The 23,626-nt window shown below is 38.4% G+C and overlaps 1 protein-coding gene across 1 annotated transcript in view; it reads left to right on the top strand.

Moving 5' to 3' along the window:
• Positions 1-56: 56 nt before the first annotated feature.
• Positions 57-23,626, top strand: part of ATP10B (ATPase phospholipid transporting 10B (putative)) — a 53,666-nt gene continuing 30,096 nt past the window's right edge. Inside the window, exons 1-5 of the mRNA XM_067304543.1 lie at positions 57-559; positions 10,083-10,287; positions 15,743-15,828; positions 18,976-19,082; positions 22,985-23,116. Of these exons, the coding sequence (XP_067160644.1) occupies positions 57-559; positions 10,083-10,287; positions 15,743-15,828; positions 18,976-19,082; positions 22,985-23,116 (1,033 nt within the window). The remainder of the gene's footprint in view (positions 560-10,082; positions 10,288-15,742; positions 15,829-18,975; positions 19,083-22,984; positions 23,117-23,626) is intronic.

Genomic DNA, 23,626 nt, shown 5'->3' with positions numbered 1-23,626 from the left:
TGACCTGTTCTCACTTTGTTATTAAATTTGAAGCGACGTTCTGACAGGAGAGTAAGATGTCGTGGAAAAGTATTCGAGGCTGCTTCTCCGTGAAGATATGGACAAAACTTTTTTTCAGAAAAACGTGCTGCCAATGTGCTTCTTCTGACACTGAAATCCAAAATGAAGAGATGGAGAGGAGAGGAAAAGTAAAGAAAAGAAAGAAGAAAAATGAAAATAAACGAGTGATCATCTCCAATTTGCCCTTTGGAAGAAAGAAGTGGAAGGAAAATCCAAACAGACACTATGACTACAATGAAATTAAAACTACAAAATATACCCTCTTTACTTTCCTCCCTAAAAATATCTCTGAACAGTTTCACCGCTTCGCCAATATTTATTTTGTGGCCATCGCACTGCTGAATTTTGTGCCAGTAGTTAATGCTTTCCAACCGGAAGTTTCTGTGATCCCAATTTGTGTTATAATGGCCATTACAGCCATTAAAGATGCTTGGGAGGACTTTCGGCGGTACAAATTGGACAAAGAAATCAATAATATGGGCTGTTATGTTTATAGCAGGTGAGTTTTGTACAGCTGTTATTCAGAAAAAAGTTGGCTTGGGATCTTTCGTCAAAGGTGATGCTTTTTGTTTAAAAACATTTAATATAGTGTCCTGCTGGAAAATCATAGTGATTAGATAAAACTGGGAAAGATCATGATGCTTAGATAAACCTGGTGTTTGTTCTGATACAGGGAGAGATATTCCTGTTGTGTTTAAGCCTCATGTTCCAACTGGGACGGAAAGGTCAAGTTGCGTGGTATTGGAGTGGCTATCTGTCTCTTAGCTGTGGAGGACAGCGGAAGCCAGGTGCTTAAATAACTAGTGAGCACCTGGATTTTTAAGGAAATTTCAAGAGGGCTTAATTCTATCAATATAAGGTAGCACAGAACAAGATCAGGAATGCAACCTATTTGTATCAATGTAGCCCTTTGCACTTCTCTGAATTTTATACTTTAAAATGTAAGCGGGGCTTCAATTGTATTTTCAGTTGTGTTATATAAAACTGAGTAAAAATATAGTTTAAAACTATAAGATAGTAATATATGCCTCTGATCATTTCTGAATGAATCAACTATGAGTGTCTGTGCTGAGCTCTTCAAAATATTTCATGCCTTCTTGCTTTTAGAACTTTAAGGAGTTTCAAAATTATATTTTATTAGTATGAGACCTGTCCTCTCAGTAGAAGATGACTTCTTCCTGTTAAAATATCACATCTGAGAGCTAGAAGAGCAAAACTTTCCATTTCCCTGAAAGTTGTTTGTCATCCCTCACATTAATCAACAGTGCTTTATATAGTGTACATTCTTGCACGCAAGATCTTGCAGAACTCTGGCTTTTGTCACACAGTGCTGCCATCACTGTTTGTTTCTTTTGCACATGTTTCTCAGGTTTTTATTTTTATATCTTGCTGGTTAAACAGGGAAACAATGCAGTTGCTTGGGCTGCTTGACTTAAAAACTAGGCATTTTATAAGTTTCTAAATATTATTCATCTAAGAGTTCTTCTCTGTCAAAAATTCTAGCTCTTTGGGTTGGTTACAGAATTGTTTCTTTTGCCTATCTTTGAGGCTGTGGTCTAGCTGGATTTTTTAAACTTTTCAATGTTGCATTAATCCAAGAGGCAATGAGACCTACTTATTTTTTATGGCCAGTCTGAAAGGGAATAGTAGGTGATGCAGTGGATATTAGTGAACAGATCTGCATGGGGAATCTTATTTATTTCCCTTTTAGATAAAATGATGATGGTGATTTATATATAAAAGACATTTACTATGACAATGTGAGAAGTGGGGAAATACAATAAAACTTGTTTTTGTATGAGAGAAAAACGTTCATCATGGAATTGCAATGTACGTACAGATCCAGGTTAGAGTCATAGCCGTGGATACTTTCTTATGCTGAAACTTGACATGGGGCCATCTTAAAATTGGTCATTCCATCCCATAAATAGGACTTTGATGATCTATGAATAAATCTTGTCTAGAATCTTGTCTTTCACCAAAGTTTTATGGCTCAAAAAGGTGATGTAAGGGAAAGGGAAATGAGGAGGGCTTCAGACTACAGCATCCACCCTGTCTGGAAAAATGGTGGGTAATTACAACTGCCATCAAATCTATAGTTACAGCTTATTATATCATGAATAATTTTAATCAGGCTTCTATAGAGCTTTCGGAAGCTGGTATTTCTTGTTCTTCTTGCTAGCTGCAAAGTCATGGAAGAGTGTGGTGTCTTCTAATTTTCTTCCTTATGAATCATCTACTGTAGGTAATTTTGTAACATAGGTGAAAGTCTTTTTCTAGACACTGTGAGCCTTATTAATTTTGTGGCAGCAGACAATTCTTTTTAATGGAGCGACTGATCTTCCATCCTAAAATGAACAATTAGTTAGATTTAAAGTATTAATTTTGAAGAGTATATTTTCTTTATTTCAGATTTCAATAACAAGAACTCTGATTCCCTGTTCCAAGAGAAACACAGAGTTCTCTTTTCCAAATGCTGAATATTTTCCAAAACTTTCTTGAAGGCTTGGGGAAGTGCGGTAGCTTGTCCTCCTTGTTCAGAGCAAAGGACATTGAATTTAAATTATTTGTCCTGTAAACACATTTCTTCTTATTTTATTTTCACAGAGATCAGCTGCAATTGTAATCTAGTCTGGTAGCCAAATGAAGAAAAAGACACTTCAGGTAGCATATTTAAAAAATGTTTAATTGAAAAAAGGGGAGACAATTAATAGTCATTAAAGTGTCTTGAAGAGATATAATGACTTTATAAACTGTTATGCTTTCAGAATAAATCACACAACAGAAAAAAAAAAGAGAACTAAAAATCCAAATGCAGATGGGAATGTTTAATTGCCTCCTTTCTCCTGGTATTCTTTAAAATATACATTGTCTGCTTCTAAATTTTCCAAGCAATGGGGCTTCCACTACCTTCAAAATGTGATTGTCAGAGCATCTCCTATGATAGTCTACTTTCGTTAGTGCTCCTTAATTGCATTCAAATTCCTCAAGTTACCTGGTTTCATACAAGCCTAATTTATTATTTTTCATCCATAATATTTAATTATAGTCTTTGAATATTTGTGATTGTTATCGCATTCATTTTGCTACTCCCAGCCACCTTTTAGTCAAGTTCTGTATCACTCTTTTAATCTTTCTTATAAGTCCATCCCCTCAAACCTACTTTGGTTATTTTTCTCTCAGCCCTCTCCAGTTTGTCATTAACTTGCTAACAACAGCTGCCAGTGCTGAATGTAGTGTACAAGCCAGCTGTGGGACTGTAAGTGAATGTCAGCCCAACAGCAACTAAAAGCTCTTATTTAATTACCCTGAAGCTCTATAGTGATTGAGAAGATACTCAGTGTATAATTAACCTATTGCTTGGATCTGGCAAACCTCTCAAAAATATTCCAGGATCAAGCTTTAATGATCTACAAACACTCCATAGCATCCAGACAAGGTTTTACATTGATTTATTAGTTACATTGATTTCACACCTCTGGAAGATTTAACTTAAACTTTTCTGAGTGTTTCAATATATGTTCAGATGCAAATACAAGGACTGTGCACAGTTTAAGATGACACTTGACTGAATCTGCATACATTAGGCAGCTACACCCAAAAAAACACTAAAAGTATTTGAGCTGTTCACTCTGCTTAATTTTAAGCACCTAAACTCAGATATCTGAGAGAGTGATTCAGAAAAGAAGTCTATTTTATGTGCTTTGAATCATACTATAGAGTTGCCTGTTAACTAGGTAAGCCAACAGGCCTCCTAAATGAGGTGGCCTGACTATGCTCTCAGTGAAGTTTCTCTGTGATGCTTTTAGACCCTGTGGTTTTTAAGTAGGTCCTACAAGCATCGATATACTCTTCCTCCGCAGGTCCACTGACAACATCAATGTCACAGAAGGTCAGGATGGCCTTTATTGTGATTCTTCTCTCTGCTTAGTATAAGGTTTGAGTTCATCTCCTGCTTAAAAAAAAAAAAAAAAAGAACAGATAGTCTCAAGCCTCTGGCCAGCTTGAAGGCCCATCACATGCCCTCTGGCAAAATTACAATTGATTTTCTTGGACATAGCAACATCTTCTACATCTATATGGTGCGTTCTCTGAGTGGTGCATGAACCTGTGTAACTGAGGCTCGAGGTCTCCTGGTTTCATACCCCAGCTCCATGTAATATCTTGCATGGCTGTAGATGCATTCTTATGATAGTGACAAAACATGAACTTTGATCAGTTTGAGCATGAATTACTTCATATAAAAGTTAGTGATATAAGTAAGCTTTAAGTAAGGATATAAGGATAATAATCTGCTGCGGTATTATTGAAACTCACTATCCATCAGCAAAGATACCATGATAGCTCTTCGCTTAATGTCAAACATGAGTATATCATTCTTTGTGTGGAACCGTCACTGGCAGATGGCATTCTCTGGTCTGTTGCCTGTATAGCTTTTATGTATGCTTTAAGTACTCTGGAGTTTTTGTACCTAAAATAATAATGGATACCTCAGTAAACAATGGGTATTACTGAAGGCAGAAACAGTGCCTTCTGTTGGTGCTAACCGGAGGCATTCTTCAAACTTCTAGCAAGCTCAGAAATGGCCTCAACCAAGAGTACCACTAAGGTTTGTTATATGTTGCTATGCAACTGCTTGAAACCAGTGATGCCAGAATTGTGAAGAAATAATTAAAACATGAATTCGTCTTATGGTGAGCATGCTGACTGTGTGGTGAAGAAATACTCAACATGCTGAGCTGACTAAATGCAAAGGACAAATGTCAAGTTCTCAACACTCAGCTGGTCCAGGCTGCAGCACTGGAAAGTCAAGGAGGCAAGTTAGCAGTCCTCCTTGTCAGTCAGTGTTCCTCACTACACTGAGGATCTTTGCCCTCTTTAGAAGAAAACCTGCAATGACATTATTAATGCTACCACCTGTTTATGTGTCGCTTATCAACACCTTCCTCAAAATCCATTACCTGCCAGGGCATTTAAAGCTGCTTCACAGAAGCAGCGTGCAGTGGCTTATCAAACAGCAGCAGAAGCTAATGACTAAAGACAAAAGGCAAAGAAATGGGAAGCTATGTTTCCAACTTGGAGACCTTCAGAATAGTGTCAACGTGGCATTGAGTCCCATATTAACTGTCTGAAATGGCACATTTAAAATCTGGAGAGAAGCAGGCTCCTACATGTGACCTCAAGGTAGTACATGGTCATGTAAGGAGGTGACCATAGCAAAAAGCTGCTTTAGGCTGTGCCTCTCAGAAACTTGGTAAGTTAATAGGAGCCCTTGGAAACTAATGCTAAGGATTAGCAGTCATTAAATAACTGATCTTGGAGTTATCTGTTCATTCCATCTAGTGCAAGGCAGAATCCTAGCAATAGCATTTTGCTCTAGGCAGTATTTAAAATAAAATTCAGATTTTTCCTAAATAATTTGACCCATAACTTACAAAATGAACCTAGTAAAGTCTAAGCATATGTGTGCTCAAAATGCTCTTGACTTCTACTTCATTTTATTTCTTCATTAGTTCCAGTTCATTATAAAATCAAGGGAGATACAGATAAAAATGCAAGTTAAAAAAAAATCCAAAGCACATGGACATAATATATTTCCAAAGTTTTGATACTTATTTTAAGTCTATACAAACTTGGAATGATTGAATATAGAATCCTTTTATCACTGAGAGAATATCTTCCATGGTAGGATGCTACAGGCATTTTTAGCACACGCAAATTTAGGATCCTTTGTTAGCATTAAGGAACTTGCAGTGCTGAAATAGTATGATTAAAGATGTATTTTGTTAGACTTTAGAAAAATTTCACTCCCATTATCTTTGAAAGATGCTCATCGCTATTTCATTGTGTTATTCAAATCCTGAGAGGAAGTTTGCAGCTATGGAAAATGGATATAGCTGATCACTAATGAGGGCTTGTTACAGGACTGACCTCTGCTAAATAATGTCATTCATTGATCCTACTGGACTGATGTCCATGTCAAAAAACAACCTTCCCAGCTACAGAAAGTGATAGTAGCATGGTAAACACCAGTGATGAATTAGCATGGAGAAGGCAATATCTTCTCCCCTTCAGAAATATCTCCTGCTCAGCAATATTATGAGCCAACTTGTGCTGTGCTCTGATCTATGGATGCATTTCAGTCTGTTCCATGCCTGTCCAGGGCCTTCCTCAAGTGCTAAATCCACTTGTTTGTTTCCAGTTTTTCCAGTTTTATGGCAGTAACTCCTACCCTGGAGGTCATGGCCATAAAGTGGTCTTTTGGAAGCAGTTTTCCTTATAAAAGCTAGTGTAATCATTGACAGTATGAAAATATTTGGGATTACTGTTTGCAAAAATAGACTGTAAAGAGTAAATAGTTGTGTGATTCTACTTGTTGACTGAGTAGCACTGAGAATCTCGGAGCAATAATATTCTTGATAGGGTAAGTGATGCCTGAGGGGGCTATTTTTAAATATAACGTTCTATTGAATTTACATCTGATAACAAACATTTGAGTTTATCTATATATGAGACAAAAAAAATTTTTTTAAGTGGCTGATGTTATAATAATCCAATGACAATTTAGAGGGCTAAAGGAATAGCAAACAGCAGCTTTACTTAAACCTGCAAAGGATCCTGAGATGGATATTTTAGTTATTCAAGGAAATAAGAGTCACTAAACTAATTGGTTGGTTTGATATTTATGAGTGGTAAAAGTTTCTGAAGATCTTCCTCTAAGACAGTCTAGGAGTCACAGGCATGCATATGAAAGATGGCTTTTTTTTCTTTTATTTTACCTCCTTGAGGGAGCAGAATTACAGATTTTTTTCTCACGTTCACCATCCCTCTTGACCTAGTTTTTTTTCAAATTCATTTTTATTGAATTCAAGAACATGCAATTACATTGTTGACACAAAGTAAATCATTTATTCATGTTCCCTCCCAATCTCCAACCACAGCTGGCATTTTTTTATGATCCTTTCTTCCCAGAAATGCCTTCAGAAAGTCTCTTTACTTCAGACCATCTGATCCGATATGATGAGTCTAATACTCACCTCTGGCAGACTTTGTGAGTGCTCAAGGCTGTCTCCATTTGTCTACCCTATCTTCTGATGAGCAGTATCTTGCTACCCATTATCCCAAGGCAGCAAGGGAACACTTTCTAGGCATGAATTTAGCCCCTAGGAATGAGCCAGATCAGCATGGGATAGGAGACATATATCTGTGGCTCTGCTTGTGGCTAATTGCTGTTAATAAATTGGCTGGTAAAGCAGAGAGGACATTGAGCAACTTTTACCTTGGATCACATCCTTGCTGTGTCACAGCCTCGACGCTGCATGCTGTAAGAATCAGATTTCCAGCTCTCCGCCTATTGAAAATCACCACATCTTGTTTATTTTATGGCATAAAAGTATTTGCCTTCTTTATATGTTTCTCATCAGACCATCTTAGATTTATGAAGCACTTCTGTTTATTTAGCAACAGGAGCTTGTGCTATGAACTTTGATCAATGAACAGAAAATGAGCAGTGTTCCCAGTTATGGGAATTGCTAAAAGGAAACGGCTTCATCGGAACAACCTTGTAAGGCAGCCGGGCCAACGGTGCGGTGGGGTGCAACAGGTTGCTTGTGAAGTGTTTTTCTTTCTTTTATCCATCGGTTTAGCACTAAAAAAGTTGTAGAAAGCCTTTGTACCGTAGGAGGCTGTTAATCTCTCGGTTCTTTCAGGAAACAGGGCACTCCTCTACGCAGAAATCGTGTTTCTTTACCAGCTTCGGTGTTCTGCAGCAGAGAGGGGGATACGCCGTTAACCCGCGTGCGGGTCTGGGGTGCCAGGCGCTCCTGAATGCTCATCCCAGTGCTCAGGAAGACTTTTCCTGTGATCTGAAAGAGGTCACCTGGCTTCTCTGACCCATCTTCTCCTCTATAATTAGTAAATGGGCAGTGCCTGAAGCTGCGTGCGTAACGTGTGTTTCACAGGGGTTTATTGAAAAAACAAAGCTGACAGAAGATTATTTTTGTGAACCTCATTTCTTTAGGCTAGGCTGGAAGTCGGCCAGCTGGGCAAGGCCTTTCTATAGCATTTTGTGAGCAGATAAAATCAAAAGTGTGTTCTATAAACAAGGGAATTGTGCAAGAGTTGACACAGAGAGGTAGGACTGCACTGAAGAAGCCCTAGCAAGCAGCCCTGCACAAACTATACACGGCATCCAAATGTCTGTGGTAGCAAGACAGCTCATCTGCTTGTTCTAAATTGCTTCTGTCCTCCTGTTTTTGTGTTTTAAACAGACAAATTAAGAAATTCTACCAGAAAGCTATTTGATACAAGAAGATTTCCCAATCACTTAGTGTTTTTGTTACATATTATAATCAGTGTCTGCTTCGTAGAGTAATTAATACTGTACATACACCTGTATAAATGCCTTTCAAATAAACTGGTCTGCAATATTTTTGTAAAATGAGTGGCAACATCAAATTAACTTACAACAGCCTTCTGTTCTTCAATGTGATCTTTTATGTCTGTTGTTGAGCAAAAGAAACAAGGACAGGCATATAAGTAGAGACAGACAAAAGGAGAGAGAAGAATGAAAAATTCAAGAATTAGAAAGTAATGTAAGAATGAAAAATTGTTTTTCCAATACCATTATTTAGCACTATGTAAGCACTTCTAACATCTAGTATTAGTTAGAGAGATTTATTTAGTTGTGATTTATTTTTTTTTTATAAATAGTGGATACCACTTGGAAATGCAGAGAATTTAAATAACCTTTAGAACCATAACCTTTGCAGGAAGCTTTTATTTCATGTTGGTTTATAGATAAGGACATTGGCCATCTGCAGAGGATTGCCTGACAGCGTCAGGGCTGGCTCTCCCTTATGGCAGATGGGGAAAGGAGGTTAGCAGGAAGCAGCCTTTGCCCTGGCTGTGAAGCAATGCTTGGACGTGTGTCTTTGAATCATAGCAAAACACTTTATCTACTGTATCCCTGCACCACGTCTCATGATACAAACACCTAATTAATTGAAAGACAGTATTCTTCAGGCAGTAAATGAGGATGATTAAAAACTTAAGCAAAAACAAGACTCTGAGTCATCACAAGAAGCCTTTTACTGTGAGTCTGTTAAAACATTATGAGCATTTTCCCTGCTGCAGATCAAGGCATAAGATGATTCAATTATTTGTGTTAAAAGAATGATTTCTTCTCAAAGGTTTAGAGGAACTGGGCCACTGTTGCCTGTGTAGTTTTCCCTTTGACAGATTTTAAAATCTGTTGTTCTTCTGTTGGCTCAGGTGATTAAGATTTGTTAATAGATCAATTATTGAAAAGATAATGTCAAAAAAAGTTTGCTGTTTCCCGAACCGCGGAGACAGTTTAATTGGTGAAACAGTAGTTTCTTTTCCTTAAGCTCCAAACCTCTTTTCCTTTGTATTTCTTTTTTTTTATATTTAGAAGCTATGTAGTTTTCATCTCAAGTTTTCCATTAAACTTAGTTTCTACTTGTGTTATTGCTGTTTAATTTTATGCAGTAATTTCTTTGCTGTTCTTCCTGTTGAAGTTGTTTATGTGGGCTAAGCTTGAGATTTGTAATTACCTTTCAAGGGTTACTAGAGGAGAGCCGAAGTCTAGCTGAGATATCGGTTTGCTTCTTTCAGGATCTGTATGTTGCTGTTGGCAAGTATGTGAGAAACAGCCACCCAGTCTAAAGCAAAAAAGTACTTTTGGTGAAATTTCTGAATTTCTGGAATAAGATACTTTAAAATGCTTACCTCTGTCAGTCTGAGCACCTTTCTATTCTTGCTGTGGAGATTATAGGGCCACTGCTAGAATCAAAGATAACTTTTGACATAGTAACGTGTAGAGACTTTATTTTGAATGTGAGATAGGGCGAAGTGATATTATGAAACTGTCCAAATCACTAATTTCTAACTGTTGTGCTGTGTCCTTTAAGAAAACATATCAATGTACTACCATTCCCCATTTTCTTTTTGTGAAGGCTATTGTGTGACTGTTTACCCAAGACATGTTTTTAATGCCACAGGGAAGATCATGCCTACGTTGAGAAGTGCTGGAAAGACGTCCGAGTGGGGGACTTTGTGCAGCTGCGGTGCAACGAGACCATCCCAGCTGACATCCTCTTGCTCTACTCCTCCGACCAGAATGGGATCTGCCACCTGGAAACTGCCAACCTCGACGGGGAGACCAACCTCAAACAACGACAAGCTGTGACGGGCTTCTCCGGCCAGGTAGGTCTGCTGACAGCGCGGCCCGTGCGCTTAGCGCTTGGTCTGAGCCCCTTTTGGTGCTGGCTCCTGGGTGAAATGCAACATGTAGGGCTTCTGATGGGCTGCTTGCTCCGACGCAGCTGCAGAAATGCATTTTGCTGTTGGTACTAGCGCCCTGCACTCAAAGCAGCAGTTTGTCCCAGAAGATTTTTGTTTTGCTGTGACAGGCAAGGAGGTGAAAAAGGGAAGATCATCTCAGACAGGAGTAGTTTGCCTTCCTGTGCTGATGAATGCCTAAAGCGCAGCACGCCATACCCCTGCCTGAGACTGCCCCAACCCTTCCCTAGTCACAGGCTGTCTGTCACAGCGCGCGGCACGGCCAGTAGCAAGGCCACCAGAAATGAGTGAATTATTTCTGCATGGAAATTGGAAGGCAGTTCACGGCACCCCTTTCAAAATGGGTGCAGGCTTCTTTATTGATTTCACTTCTCTGTTGCACCTGATGCACAACTGCTCATTTGCTAGGCACGTACATATGTGGCTGTTTGACTAGGAATTGTTCTAAGGCGCAGTAACTTGAAACAATGCAGACCTTTTCTAGGAGTGCAATGCGTAACTGAATAGGAAATTAGAATAAATTAAAATATGAAAAGTTAACTAAAAATTGAAGGTGTCATATGTTTGACATATGTTTGAATGTTGGCAGAGATTTGATTTAAATGCTTAAAAGCAACATTTTTTTTCCGTAGGTCATATAATTTCCTTTTTGAGAACAATTAACTGGAATATTCTCTTGAATCATCTTTGATAAATCTGAAGTTAACAAGAAAATATGACTTAGGAAGGCTTGCATTCTTTACACTTTCTGAGTATCTTTTCAACCACACCGGGGCAGTTTTTCAAATAACGCAGAAGTTTAAGCAGCTGTAGCATGTGAAAAGGAATATTTTGTTCCATTGGAATCATTGCAGCAGACAGGAAATATAAAGACCTCCTGGATAATTCTAGGAATTACACGCATTTATTTAGCCATTACTAACTGCCATTAGACCAATCTTGGTTTTGTTCGGGGTGGAGAGAAAACAGCTGTCAGCAAGAAGCAACCAGATTCCTTAAATAAAAGTAGGCCACTTCCATGGCAAATTGTGGCCAGGTGCTATAATCCAGTGTTACTTGCTCTTTCTTCAAATGGAAATTACTTTGCAGGCATACTTAAGGGCTTTCCCAGGTTGTGGATGCTATACGATAAAGCACACCTTTTTCAGTGCTTTCTAACTATGGTTTGAGAGGCTTTTTTCTGAGAAAACCCGAAAGATTTATTATGCAGAGATTTAGCAAAAACCATTAAACTGCCTACTTAAATAGAAAAATAAAAAATGCTGCATTTATGTGATGTGGTCATACTTCACACATCACACATTGGGTTTTATATTATTCCCTTTTTTTTTTTCCTTAAGTAAAGTGCCCTAATATTATGCAAAATGCAAACTTTTGCCTCAGTAGTTTTATAACATGAGGAAGTCTTCCTTTAAGTCAGAAAGCCACTGTATGCTGAATTACACTTTGGACTCCTTATTAATAGTTATTATCTTTAATCTTTGAGTTATTATTTAGGTTAACTGTATGCCCAGAAGCGCTTACACTTATGAAATCTCGTGTTTCATAAGCCCAGTGGAATGCAATTCTGACTGTGGTGATACCCAATACTCAGGAAGGTCAGAGCTTAGTCAACTATATGACCCTGTTATTTCAAAGCATTAGTGTAAACAGAATGTTGACTGAAAAAAACCATCGCTGTGTGCTAAATATCACAGGTACAAGTTTTAGTGTACATGTCTGCAACTTCTTCCTTATTCTTTGTTCTTTGTGTAGTCCTGTGATTTATGTGCTGCATAAAACTTACTCAGATTTAATAGTATCTATAAAAGTCTGAAACTTTAAGGAGGGAGGAAATATATATGAATGAGTTTAGTTCTTTATTTCAGGATATGCTTAGGAATATTGCAATTCTCCTAACTGTAGAAGACTGAGAGGAAGGAAACTTTTTTCCCCCCTTTTATACCATTTTCTGACTTGAATTTTCAAATGTAAAATCCTTGTAATCAAAAGAAAAACATTTTGTGAGAAGAATCATCTTTATCCACCTCCTTTCTAGTTCGGAACCTATTAGGTTTCTCCGTGAGTAATAAGTCACTCTCCAGGTTCCTTTGATATATTGCTGTTTTCCTATTGTACAAATATTTCCAGCACAATCAGATATTCACTCATTTTCCTGTTGAGTTTACTGAGCTGAAAAAGATTCAACAGAGGTTAACAATGTTTCTTAGAAGAGAATCTTAAAATATTCAACCTCGGGGGTAGAAGGTATATAAAATGCCTTCACATCCATCAAGCTTTTATTTTTCCTCCAATATTTATTTTTAGGTCAGACTCTCTACTCTCTCATAATTAGATTTTATATATATAAAATTAAATATATATATTGCATCGGAAAAAAACAGGAGAGAAAAACTAATGTAAAAATTACAACATAGTAAAGAAAAAATTGATATTTGAGAACAGGGAGTGTGAGGAGTTCCTCTTGCAGTCTGACAAAATATTTATAAATTCTAATGAAAGATTCCTAAGATTTGCAGTTCCTGAAGGAATCTAATCTCTGAAAGTCTCATGCTTTAGGATAAGATAGGGATCTCCAGCAGCAGATGTGATCTCCAGCTCTGAACTTTCCTAATGGGAAGAGTTTAGATTCAAGGGGATGTCAGTTCTTTAAGCATTTTATTACAAAGCAATACTGATTATCTCTTTCATGTTTCTCACATCCCATTTTTATTACCATTTCTTAATCTAAATTCAAGGTCTTGCCTGTCCTTCCAATTAGGAGAAGAAAAAAAGTTATTGCAGTCAAGTACCTTTGATGCAGTCCTGTTTCTATATGAATACTTTGCCAAGCCTGTTTCCTTGAACACATGAGGAATCAAACAAAAGTGTGTGTTGTTGTTCAGCTCCAAGCACCTTTAAGTGAGCACTTAGCCTAAAAAGCTGTCCTGCTTTGCCTCTTCCAGTGCTTTTTTCTAGCACCTTCCTATTTTTGATTTTATTGTGCGTTTTTTCCTTTTAGTCTTACTTTTAGTCTTATTTGAATGTGATACACACATTCAAATTCACAGGCTCTCCTTTTTATGATCATATACTCCTGTCCAGTAAAGCACTTTTCCCCGCACATTTCAAAATCCTGATTAATCTTGTATTTGAACTTGCTTTGGTTGAAGTTTGTTGTTATTTCATAAAGAAGCCTATTTGTTGCATCCACCTAAATGAAGGCAGGTGCTTTCACTAACTGGCATCAGTGATGTCTTGTCCAATGCGCAGCATTTTCATCAAATAATTTAACTAGTTGTTAAACCAGCAGAGGAAAATCTCAAATCTGGTATAGCATGATATTATCCTTCTGTGAATATGATTCATTGGATTTTAATAGAAGGTGAGGAGAAAAATAATGCTTTAAGAATTTATATTTTTCCTGATCTGGTTCATGTCATATTGGCACATTTCAGAAAATGCCTTCTCTTGAAAAGATATTTCATTGATAAAGGGTTATATGTGATACCTTTTTTCCCTGCCAACATTTCATAGGATCATAGGATAATTCAGGTTGGAAGAGACCTCAGGAGGACTCTAGTCCAACCTCCTGCTCAAAGCAGGGTCAGTTCTAAGGTCAGACCAGGTTGCTCGGGGCTTTACCTAGTTGAGTCTTGAAAACATCCAGGGATGGGGACTGCATGACCTCTCTAGGCAACCTGTCCCACTGCTTGACTGTCCTCAGGGGAAACAGCTTATTCTTATACCCAGTCTGAACCTCTCTGTTTCAATTTAAGTCTATTGTCTCTTGTCCTCCCACCAAGCACCACTGTGAAGAGCATGGCTCCATCTTCAGAATAAACTCCTTGTAGGTGTTGGAAAGCTGCTATTTGGTCCCCTAGAAGCCTTCTCTTCTCCAGGCTGAACAAGCCCAGTTTCCTCAGCCTCTCCTTTATAGGGCAACTGCACCAGCTCCAGCCATCCTGGTGGCCTCCACTGAACTCACTCTGATTTATTACACCTTATCCCTTTTAACACCTTTCTTGTGTTGTGGGGGGAGTGGGCAAAACTGGACGCAGTCTTTTAGATGTGGTCTATTCATTTGGGTTGAAGCTAAGCATAGCTTTTGCAGATTTGGTGAAGCCAAGTGGTTCTGAACTCAATATTCCAACATCAAGTAAAGACAGGTGAGAGTGGCTGAAGCTGAAGATCCTCCAGTGTCAGAATGTTGATTTTTTGAGAATGTGCTTATGTTTGTTCCTCTTTGTTAAGAGACTGTGGAGTAGTGCAGTTGGCATACAGCATGTTTGTCATTTTACTAATTGTAAATTACTATAGAGAACACCTCTTCAATTACATGTTGATGTAAGTTCATCAATAGATTCAGAAATGGCATCTCTTGAAAAGAGGAGGGTTCTAGTATTAAAAATTCGGAAAGGTGACTGACAAAGAGTCAGAAAGTGAACTTGCCTTAAGAAAAAGAGATCGTGAAGAGATCGCTGAAGAGACCAAGGGGACTTTCTCAGAAGAAATGTGTTTTCATTTATGGATTTCAAGATGTTTTATCCAATTGATATAGAATGGAATACAAAGTATGCCCTTGTGTGCAAAAACCAACTTGCTGGTACCTGGTTTCTGGTTAATTACTAATGGCTTGATCAGAGTCAGATAACAAGTTAATAGAAGCTGCAAATACAAGAATTCAGATAGCTCACCCCGTACCTCTAATTTAGACAAGAGTATAACGGTGTGACAGTTGTGAAAGACACAGTAAAAGTAAGTAAAAGACAGTACTCATCTACTCCAGGCCACCATCAATTGCCACACTAGCACATTTCTGAGCAGCAGTTTAGCAGCTATTAGTATCTGAATGTAGTGTCCATTTTACTGGAAAGGGGTAGAAATACCCGCTTAAAATTGGTTGCAGTCAAATGAATTTTTGTTTACCACATAAGAAAAAGGCTGGAATTGATTTGCGTTTGTTTTTAAAATTAAGGAAGAATGCAATTTGAGGTGTTAACGATCAAAACTGTAGGCAGTTTTCAAACTTGGCGTCACCCTCTAGTGGCCAAGAGCACTGTGTATGAATCTGAGGGCAAGTCTTAACCTTACAGAGAAGCAGAGAAAAAACTTTGCAGGCAAGGTGTGAACCTGACCTCCACCTCTATTTTCTGAGGAATCTTTGTTTTTTGATTCTGAGGAATCTTTGTTTTTTGATTTACCAAGCCTTTTTTTTTTTTTTTTTTTAACCTCTGATGTTGTGTTATGTTTCCAGCTTAAAGCTTATCTGTTGCTACTGTCATGGAATGTGTATAATTGTATTTAGGTGCTCTTAGTGGTATTCATTTCAAGTATTCATTGGATTTGACAGTTATTCTCAGTGCGTTTCCTCTCACAGAATACTCCGTTTGAACCAGAACTTTTCGAAAACATTATCGTCTGTGAAATGCCTAACAATGATCTCAATAAATTCAAAGGGTACATGTAAGTATCTGTTATCCATAAATGCATTTTCAGTCTGAGCTTTAATATTTCACTTGGGGGAGCTGGATGGAAGCAGTATATTTTGCAGGAATTGATGGATGTCACTACTATCCTGGACTCAGAAGTCAAAATAAGCTGTAAGTTTGAATCTGTGTTTCAAGCCAAGGAAAGACCAAGACTTGACTTTGAATTTGCAGTTGTTTCATATAAATTGTCCTTACAAGAATTCAGCTCTTTTCAGAATTCAGATATAAGTCCATTTACATTTGACCTGTGGGTTAGGCAGGCTAGACTTTAAATCTAAATCCTTCCTAATGCTTAAAGGTGTTCAGCTGCATGGCTCTGGTTTCTTCGTATTTATGGCCACAGGGAAAAGATATCCAGGAGCTACCTAACAAACCTGATTTTCTTCTTACAGCTGGGAAAAGCAGGCAAGCAAGGAAGAAAAATCTGACTTGATCAATGCATTAAACTAGGATAAAAAAGTGAGCTTTTTCAGTGTAAACCTATGTATGTGAGGAAAAAGCTACATCATCTATTCCCTGTGTTCTTTCTTTCATTAAATGATTCTGGGATAGGCACAATGGATACATCTATACTAGCAAATTCAGCAGATCTAAGCCCCCCCGGCCATAGAGTCAACTTGTATGGCAGAGCTCATGTCCTAAAATTCTCTTTCCCTCAGCTGCTTTTGAGGGACCTCCTCAGCACGGTCCATGCTCTTTGGTCCATGCTGATTCCTGCACCATTCCAGGGCATTGCCCGAAATACTCGCTGCCCCAGACCAAAAGCATGCCCCAGATTATGCCAACAATTCAACAGTATTCAGCAGTTCTTGTGCTAGCATCCAGGTCCAAGCCCTGTCTCTGTTTAGTTTACTAGTAGCTAAACTAGTAGTTAATGTCTCGGGGGGGTTGCAGTAAGAACGTTGCACCTGGAATAGCTGGAAATGGCCTGATCCTCTAACATGAGAAAAGCAGCGGGATGTATTCCATTAGCGCTGACCGTTTCTAATCTCATTGTGAGAATTTATGCCCTGCAAGGATGATGCCTCTAATAGCAATACCATTTCCCCTCTAATGTGACATCTTAAAAGGGAAAAAGAGGTCAAGTTCATATTGATCACTGGCTGCGGTTACTGTCTTTGAGGACCATTGGGTATAATCTAAATTGAAGCAATCCTTCAAATTAGCCTGCTATAATGTGACACAAGAGCACTGAGATTGTGGATATGTAGGCTATATATCACAAGCAAACACACAAATACACACCCTTAGGATCCAGGATTGGCTTCAAAATCTTCAAATCTCTGCTAAAAGTCTGTAACAAAAATCTCTTCTGGATATACCTATTATCTCAATTGCTTGATGGAATACAGAATTAATTGTCTTTTCTCCATGGTTCAGGGGTAGATAAAAGAATTTTCCAGTGAAAACTTTTCACCAACAGTTAGCAGAGGTTTTTGCCTTTGGTCTGCTGCTGTTTGAGCCATTTTGTAAACCCAAATTACTTAAAGCAGTATTCAAACAAAAAGTGAAATCTCAACAAAGAAAGGTGTAACCAGCTTACACTGGCTGCTTCAAGAGGTACATACCCTTACAGTGTCTTCAGGTTACATTTTTCTCCAAGAATCCTTAATAAATCATTGAGCCTCTAACGCCTTGCTATAAGACTGTAGCAGTGCTGAAGAACTCTGCTAAAATGACAACAAAGAACTTAGTTGCGTCCATTGACACACCTGGCCACAGTAACTTCTGACCAAGGGGACACAGTAAAGCTTCTACTAAATGGTTTCACCAAAGCTGAATCTAGACTCCTACCAAAAGAGGTTTCTGGGATTATTTTTACAATGTGTTACAAAGACACTTTCATTAATATTTATTAACTAGCACAACTCCACATATAGAATACTTAAATCTCATTCATCAAAACCTGAGCTTTCTATGCACAAAATACTTGATGTTAACCCACCTGATGTTCAAATGCCAGTGAAGACAACTGAGCATCTGTAATTAATAGCTGCTTTTAAAACCATACACCTTCTTTCCAACACGTTGCAATGACCTGCTCCTGGTTTAACACTGCAAGTCAGAGCTGCCTTGCAACATTTTTCTCTAGAGTCTTTGAGCAAAGCCATTATTCTATCAATGGTAGGTATTTGATGCCTAAACCTCTTCATCCTCTAGTTTGATGTCATGTCATTCAAATGCTGCTGCACACAGACATACAACATGGGACTGTACATAGGTCTGAGACAGCAGCTAACCATGCCCCACATTTGAATAATGCTGCAGTTCACTGGTAAATGTGAGATGGAATAGCCAATAGAAAGTAGCCAAAGATATATATTCTAGAAGAACTTTTGGTTTATGCTGATATTTAAAGTAACAAAGCTAGATGGATTGACAGAAGTGAAAAACCTCAGCTTTGTTAAAGATCTCGGTAGGAACCTACCAGAGTGTAAAATAAAGACTGTGAGCAAAAGTAGTTGTATGTTTTCATTTTCGGGGGCAAGTAACAAATTGCCTACCTGATGGAGTGCTGACTGTATAATTTCCATTGAGTTTTCATGAGTCCATTTTGCCAGCAGAAGGATCTGGTATGTGACTGGAGATCTTCAGCTGGGATAAGAAGTGTTCAATGCAGTGTGAGAGTGAAGAAACCCTCAGCCTAGAGACTCGTGAAGATTTGGGTTCACAAAGATAAGAACCCCTTTAGTGGCCAACAGAGAGACAGAGGCTTGCACAGAAGGCTGGTATATTAATCTGAGCCTCTAACAGCTGGTGAACCCTGCTGAGCTTTCTAGAAGAATTTCATCTTACTTAAGTCGTACAATGTATATTGGCTTCATTTATTAGATACTAAATCTGCCAGATAAGGTACCAAGTCAAAGCCAAAATGTCTTCATATTGACATCCCAACATACACCATGAAAGTGGGCTTTAAAAGAGATACCTAGACTTCTATATGTCTTGTGAGTGGAATCTTTACTGATGATAACTAGCACAAAATATAAGCGAAATAAGGCCCTCACGGTTCCTTGATTTCAACTTGAACATAAGCGCGCATGCGCACACACACAAGTTTTGTTTAATACTATGTGAGAACAGAAAAGGACATTGCTTTATTTTACTTTCTTTCTTCTAGGGAACAGCCAAATCATGAACGGATTGGTTTTAGCATTGAAAGCCTTTTGCTTCGTGGATGTACAATCAGAAACACTGAGGTTGCAATAGGAATCGTTGTATATGCAGGTAAGGTGTACTCTATATCTAACTAAGCACAGAATTCTCTTTAAGTATCCTTAAGTAAATATGTGTAGTCTAACATTGCACCATAATTTGATAGTTTGTTTTAAGAACTGGTAGTGCATAGGAAAAATTAATAACTTGTTACAGTCAAGGCGTTAGTCATCTATCTCCAAAGCCAAAGAATCATACTCTGGCTCTCTGGCAAGTGACAGTATCCTTGTGTATGTCAAATGTCTTGCTACACTTAGACAAAAGTATCCAGACATGTCAAAAACTGATAAGGTGAGTTTGATCTGTCTCTCAGGTTGGAGATTGTGATTATAATGCTAATTTCACCTGGCATAAAATCTGCACTGCTGCCCTAAGGGGGAGTCCTGCCAGCTCCTCAGAGCAGAAACTGATCCAGCTGAATACCCAGCCAGCAAAAAAATGGCTGATTTTTATCACAGAGCCAAAGAGTGCTAGTGCCAGCGCAAGGGGGGCAGTGAGAACAAGCAGCTGGAGGTGACAGAAGAGGCAGGACTGAATCTTGCAGCAGCAGCAGCACAAGTTTGTGCTGATGTAGTGTGCCCATGAAAACATGGATTTCATGCAGCAGAGAGATGAACCAAGCAAGACAGCATCAGTGCCCAGATCAAGCGCAGCAGTGCTAGGTTCAGCGGTGGGTCAGCTCACCACTTTATCAGAATGTTTGACCTTCAGAGTGTTACCAGTGCTATTAATCTGTGACCACAATTTATTGTTGGCTTTGACGAATGTGCCCTATTCTTGCTCCAGAAAAGGTGTATCAGCTACCCTCTCTTTCCTTCTTTATTTGTAGATTTAATAAAATTCAATTTAACCAGGAAAAAATAATCCAATTCTTGGTTATTTTAGATCTTTCTGGTAGAGTCATGTCACCTATTATAGACCGCAGGTTCTAACTAGCGACATCGGCACTCAAGGCTGGGCTGCCTAAGAGAAAATTAAAGTTGTCGTGTTTGCAAAAGTCATTTGCTTTAGATTACCCTAATAATCCCCAATCTGGATTATTTTACCTGACAGTTGATAAAATGGCCATTCTATCTTACTATTGACTCACTACTGTAGAAATGGACCCTAAATGGCTACAGCTCACATAGGTTTCCAACGTGGCATTCATTCATGGGCTTTTCATTGCCTGCTTTTCTGAACATCACATGCCGTGATGGTGCCTACCAGACAGCAGCAACTGTTTCTGGGGAGGGGAGCCAGAGGTATTCCAAACCCACTGCTCCATCTTTGGAAGTAGCTACTGTATAAAAATCTCTATGGGAACCATTCCCTATGGAATTGGAGTAATTTGTCTTCCTTTCTCTTGTTAGGATTCCAGTTTTTCTTCTCTTTAGTCAAGACATTTCCCAGTATGTCCCTCTGACCACCAGCACAGATCCTAATTTGGATCTCTGCTAATATTGCTTAAGATGCTAGTTGTGAAGGCTGCAGTTTTAGAGTCATTCTCAAGCTGTGGTGTCTGTGGTCTGAGTATGTCTTCATTATGATTTTTCAACTGACATCTAGTTGTTAATGTCAGCATAAAAGTTTATTCTTTTCTTCTTCTAAAATTAGATTCACCTGAGCCAGTACCAGCTTCATTTCTAGGGTTCTTTGACATTGATTATACTCTGGCTTTTAATCATGATCTGTGACCTTTTCTGAACAGCCAAGATCAGTCACATTATAAAATGGCACATTCTCCATTTTTATAACTCTATTACTCCTCGAACTTACTTTCTAATGGAAGCCTTTGTGAAGCACAGAGACATCACTTAATGTGATTGTTTAGCCTGTGCAGTTCTCATCTGACTCAAATATGGTTTTACCTTTTTATGGCTACCCAAATGGTTTTACACAAACCAATAGTGCTAATGCACAGAAACCTTGTTACGGAGCAACAGCCAACATACTTTGCTCATACTGGTGGAAGTAGTGGCAAGAAATATATGCCTTTCAGATAATAAAGTACCAGAAAAAAAAAGAGGTTTCAGTGAGCCTATCAGCAACCAGAAATGGAGAGACAAGGTACCAGTGGGGTGGTAGGTGAAGTGCTGTGTTAAACAGCATATGAAACTGTGAGGATTCAAGGAGAAAAGTTAGTTTATTTCTCTTATTTCTGATATTCCATCTATTGCAAGCTGATATATGTATTAGAGCTGTGTGGAAAACTCCTCCTCTTGATGGTCAGCTGAAGTGGAAAAGGGTGATAGAGCTGATATTTGGAAAGAAACTTCTTCCCATTCTCTTACTGAAATAAATCCACCAACATTTCCTTGGTGGGGGAGAGGAAGAGGGTTTTTTTGTTTTGTTTTCAACATAAAACAGTCCATTCAGCCTGAAGGAAAAGAAAAGTGTGGAACAAGATTCCCACAGCTGCTAGAAGAACAGAAGAGCAAGCAGCAGTACTTTCCTATCCTTCACAGCTCAGCGGTTAGAGCATTTGTTCACCATAGGGAAGACGTAGTTTGTATTCTCAGCTCTGCCAGTATGGAAGTGAACCACATATCACCTGCTTCACAAGTCGTGCCCTGAATACCTGGCTACGTGGAGCAAGTGTGTACACACCTGAGCTGGAAAGGGGCATTCGTGATATAAACTGACATAGCTCCAGGTTGTGCAAATAATTACGTATTCACCGGAACAGGAAGCCAAGAGTCCCAGCTCTTGGGTGAATGTCCTGAACATAAGGCTGGAGAGTAATTTTCTCTCTTGCTCTCTGCCTCAATTAATAACCTTTGATGTAAAATTGGAATGAATCCAGTAAGAGTGATTGAATTAGACCTACCTTACAGCCTGGTAATAGAAGACTTTGGTTCAAATCCCTTCCCTAGAGAAAGCCAGAAGATAGGTTGGAAAACAGTCCCTCTCATACACATCATGCACATACAAACAAAAAATAAATACAAATTTGCACAGTCTATTTTCAGGGGAAGTGACTGTAGGAATAAACATAAAAGATACCATTTAATATAGCAACAGATGGTATTCAGTTATCACAACTGCGGGGACACAGTTTTGATAATATTAATAGACTAGAAAGAGCAATTTTTGCTTGTAGGCTTCTTATAGCACTCCTCTTTTTCCATTTCAAATATACCAGCTCAATTCTAATTCAATGTGTTATAGATTTGGGCTATTTTATTTCTTGTCCTACTGCTTTGTTAGCACTTTGCATCCATATAGTGAAAAGCTAAATGATATTAGTATCTTTCACTGCTGGATCTGACATGTTGGGCTTTATTTAAGTTAATACATAAAATGTGTCTAGCAGTTTCTAACTAGCTGATGAAAATATTCAAATATAAGTTTCAGGAATCAGTACAGAACCTAATCAAGTTGTTTCCAAATGCATAAATATAATATTGTTGTTTTTCTTCCTTTTCATCTCAAGGAGATTTAGCTTTTATGTAGAAGCACATACATGCTTATGATTCCCACGAGATTTGAATGTTGATACAAATCTTGCAATCCTGCTGAATCTGCTGTCTTTGGAGGAGTAAAATATATGTGACAGCTAAAATCTACAATGTGATTGGAGGTCTTTTGTAACCCTCTAGACTTAATCTCAATCTTTATTTCCTTCTAATAAGGAAAGTGAGACTAACGTGATGCATAATTTCACCAAAAGTGCATATTAAACTTTTTGGAATGTTGATGGAGCTTTGTACATTAAAGTATGCCTTTTATTTATACATATGCACATATATACTTTCATGTGCTGGTACTTAAACTGAGAAGATGGGCAATAAAATTACTTAGTGAAACTAGAATCAAATTAATGTTAGTCATGTGCATCCTGCTCCTATTTTGTGAGAGAAATACTTCAAAGAAAAAAAGCATGACTAAAGCATGACTACATAAGCATGACTAGGTCTGTTTGTGTTTTAAAGGTCATGAAACTAAGGCCATGCTAAATAACAATGGTCCTCGTTACAAACGCAGCAAGATAGAGCGACGGATGAATATGGATATTTTCTTCTGTGTGGGACTTCTGTTTGCAATGTGTCTTGTCGGAGCAGTAGGTATGAAGCATCAGCAAAAACCCTCTTCTGTTTTGGTGCTTTTTTCTAAAAGATGATTGAAACTGGTCTTCTGATAGACATGAATATGATCAAATCTAGAGCTGACATGCCCCATGCTTTGGGGGTTTTTCCAATACAAGTTAAAATGGCAAATCTGAGCAATCCAGATGGAAGGAAAGTCAGCTACAGCTATGAATATTTCAGATAAGACCCATCTCAGATATGATAAAATATGTGTAGGGCGAGAGAAAGTAATTAGGTTAGTGCATTATAGGAATTAGTACTTATTAACTGAGATGTGCCTCCTGAGTGGATGTTCTCTCCTTGTGTATAACAATGAAAGTAAAATGATGAAACCTCATTTCAGTAAAGTCCTCCTCTAAGGAGTTCAGGGGTGATGGGCTGATGTTAGCCAGAGGTCCCCAATCTGCACCCCATGGGGTATATGGATATATGGCTGTATATGGATAATTTGTCCAGCACAGAGTCTCGCCCCATCTACCTTCTTTC

This window comes from Apteryx mantelli, chromosome 14 (assembly GCF_036417845.1).
Source record: "Apteryx mantelli isolate bAptMan1 chromosome 14, bAptMan1.hap1, whole genome shotgun sequence".
Taxonomy (NCBI): Eukaryota; Metazoa; Chordata; class Aves; order Apterygiformes; family Apterygidae; genus Apteryx; species Apteryx mantelli.
Note: the sequence above shows the minus strand (reverse complement) of the source record. Positions and strands in the feature narration are given on the sequence as shown.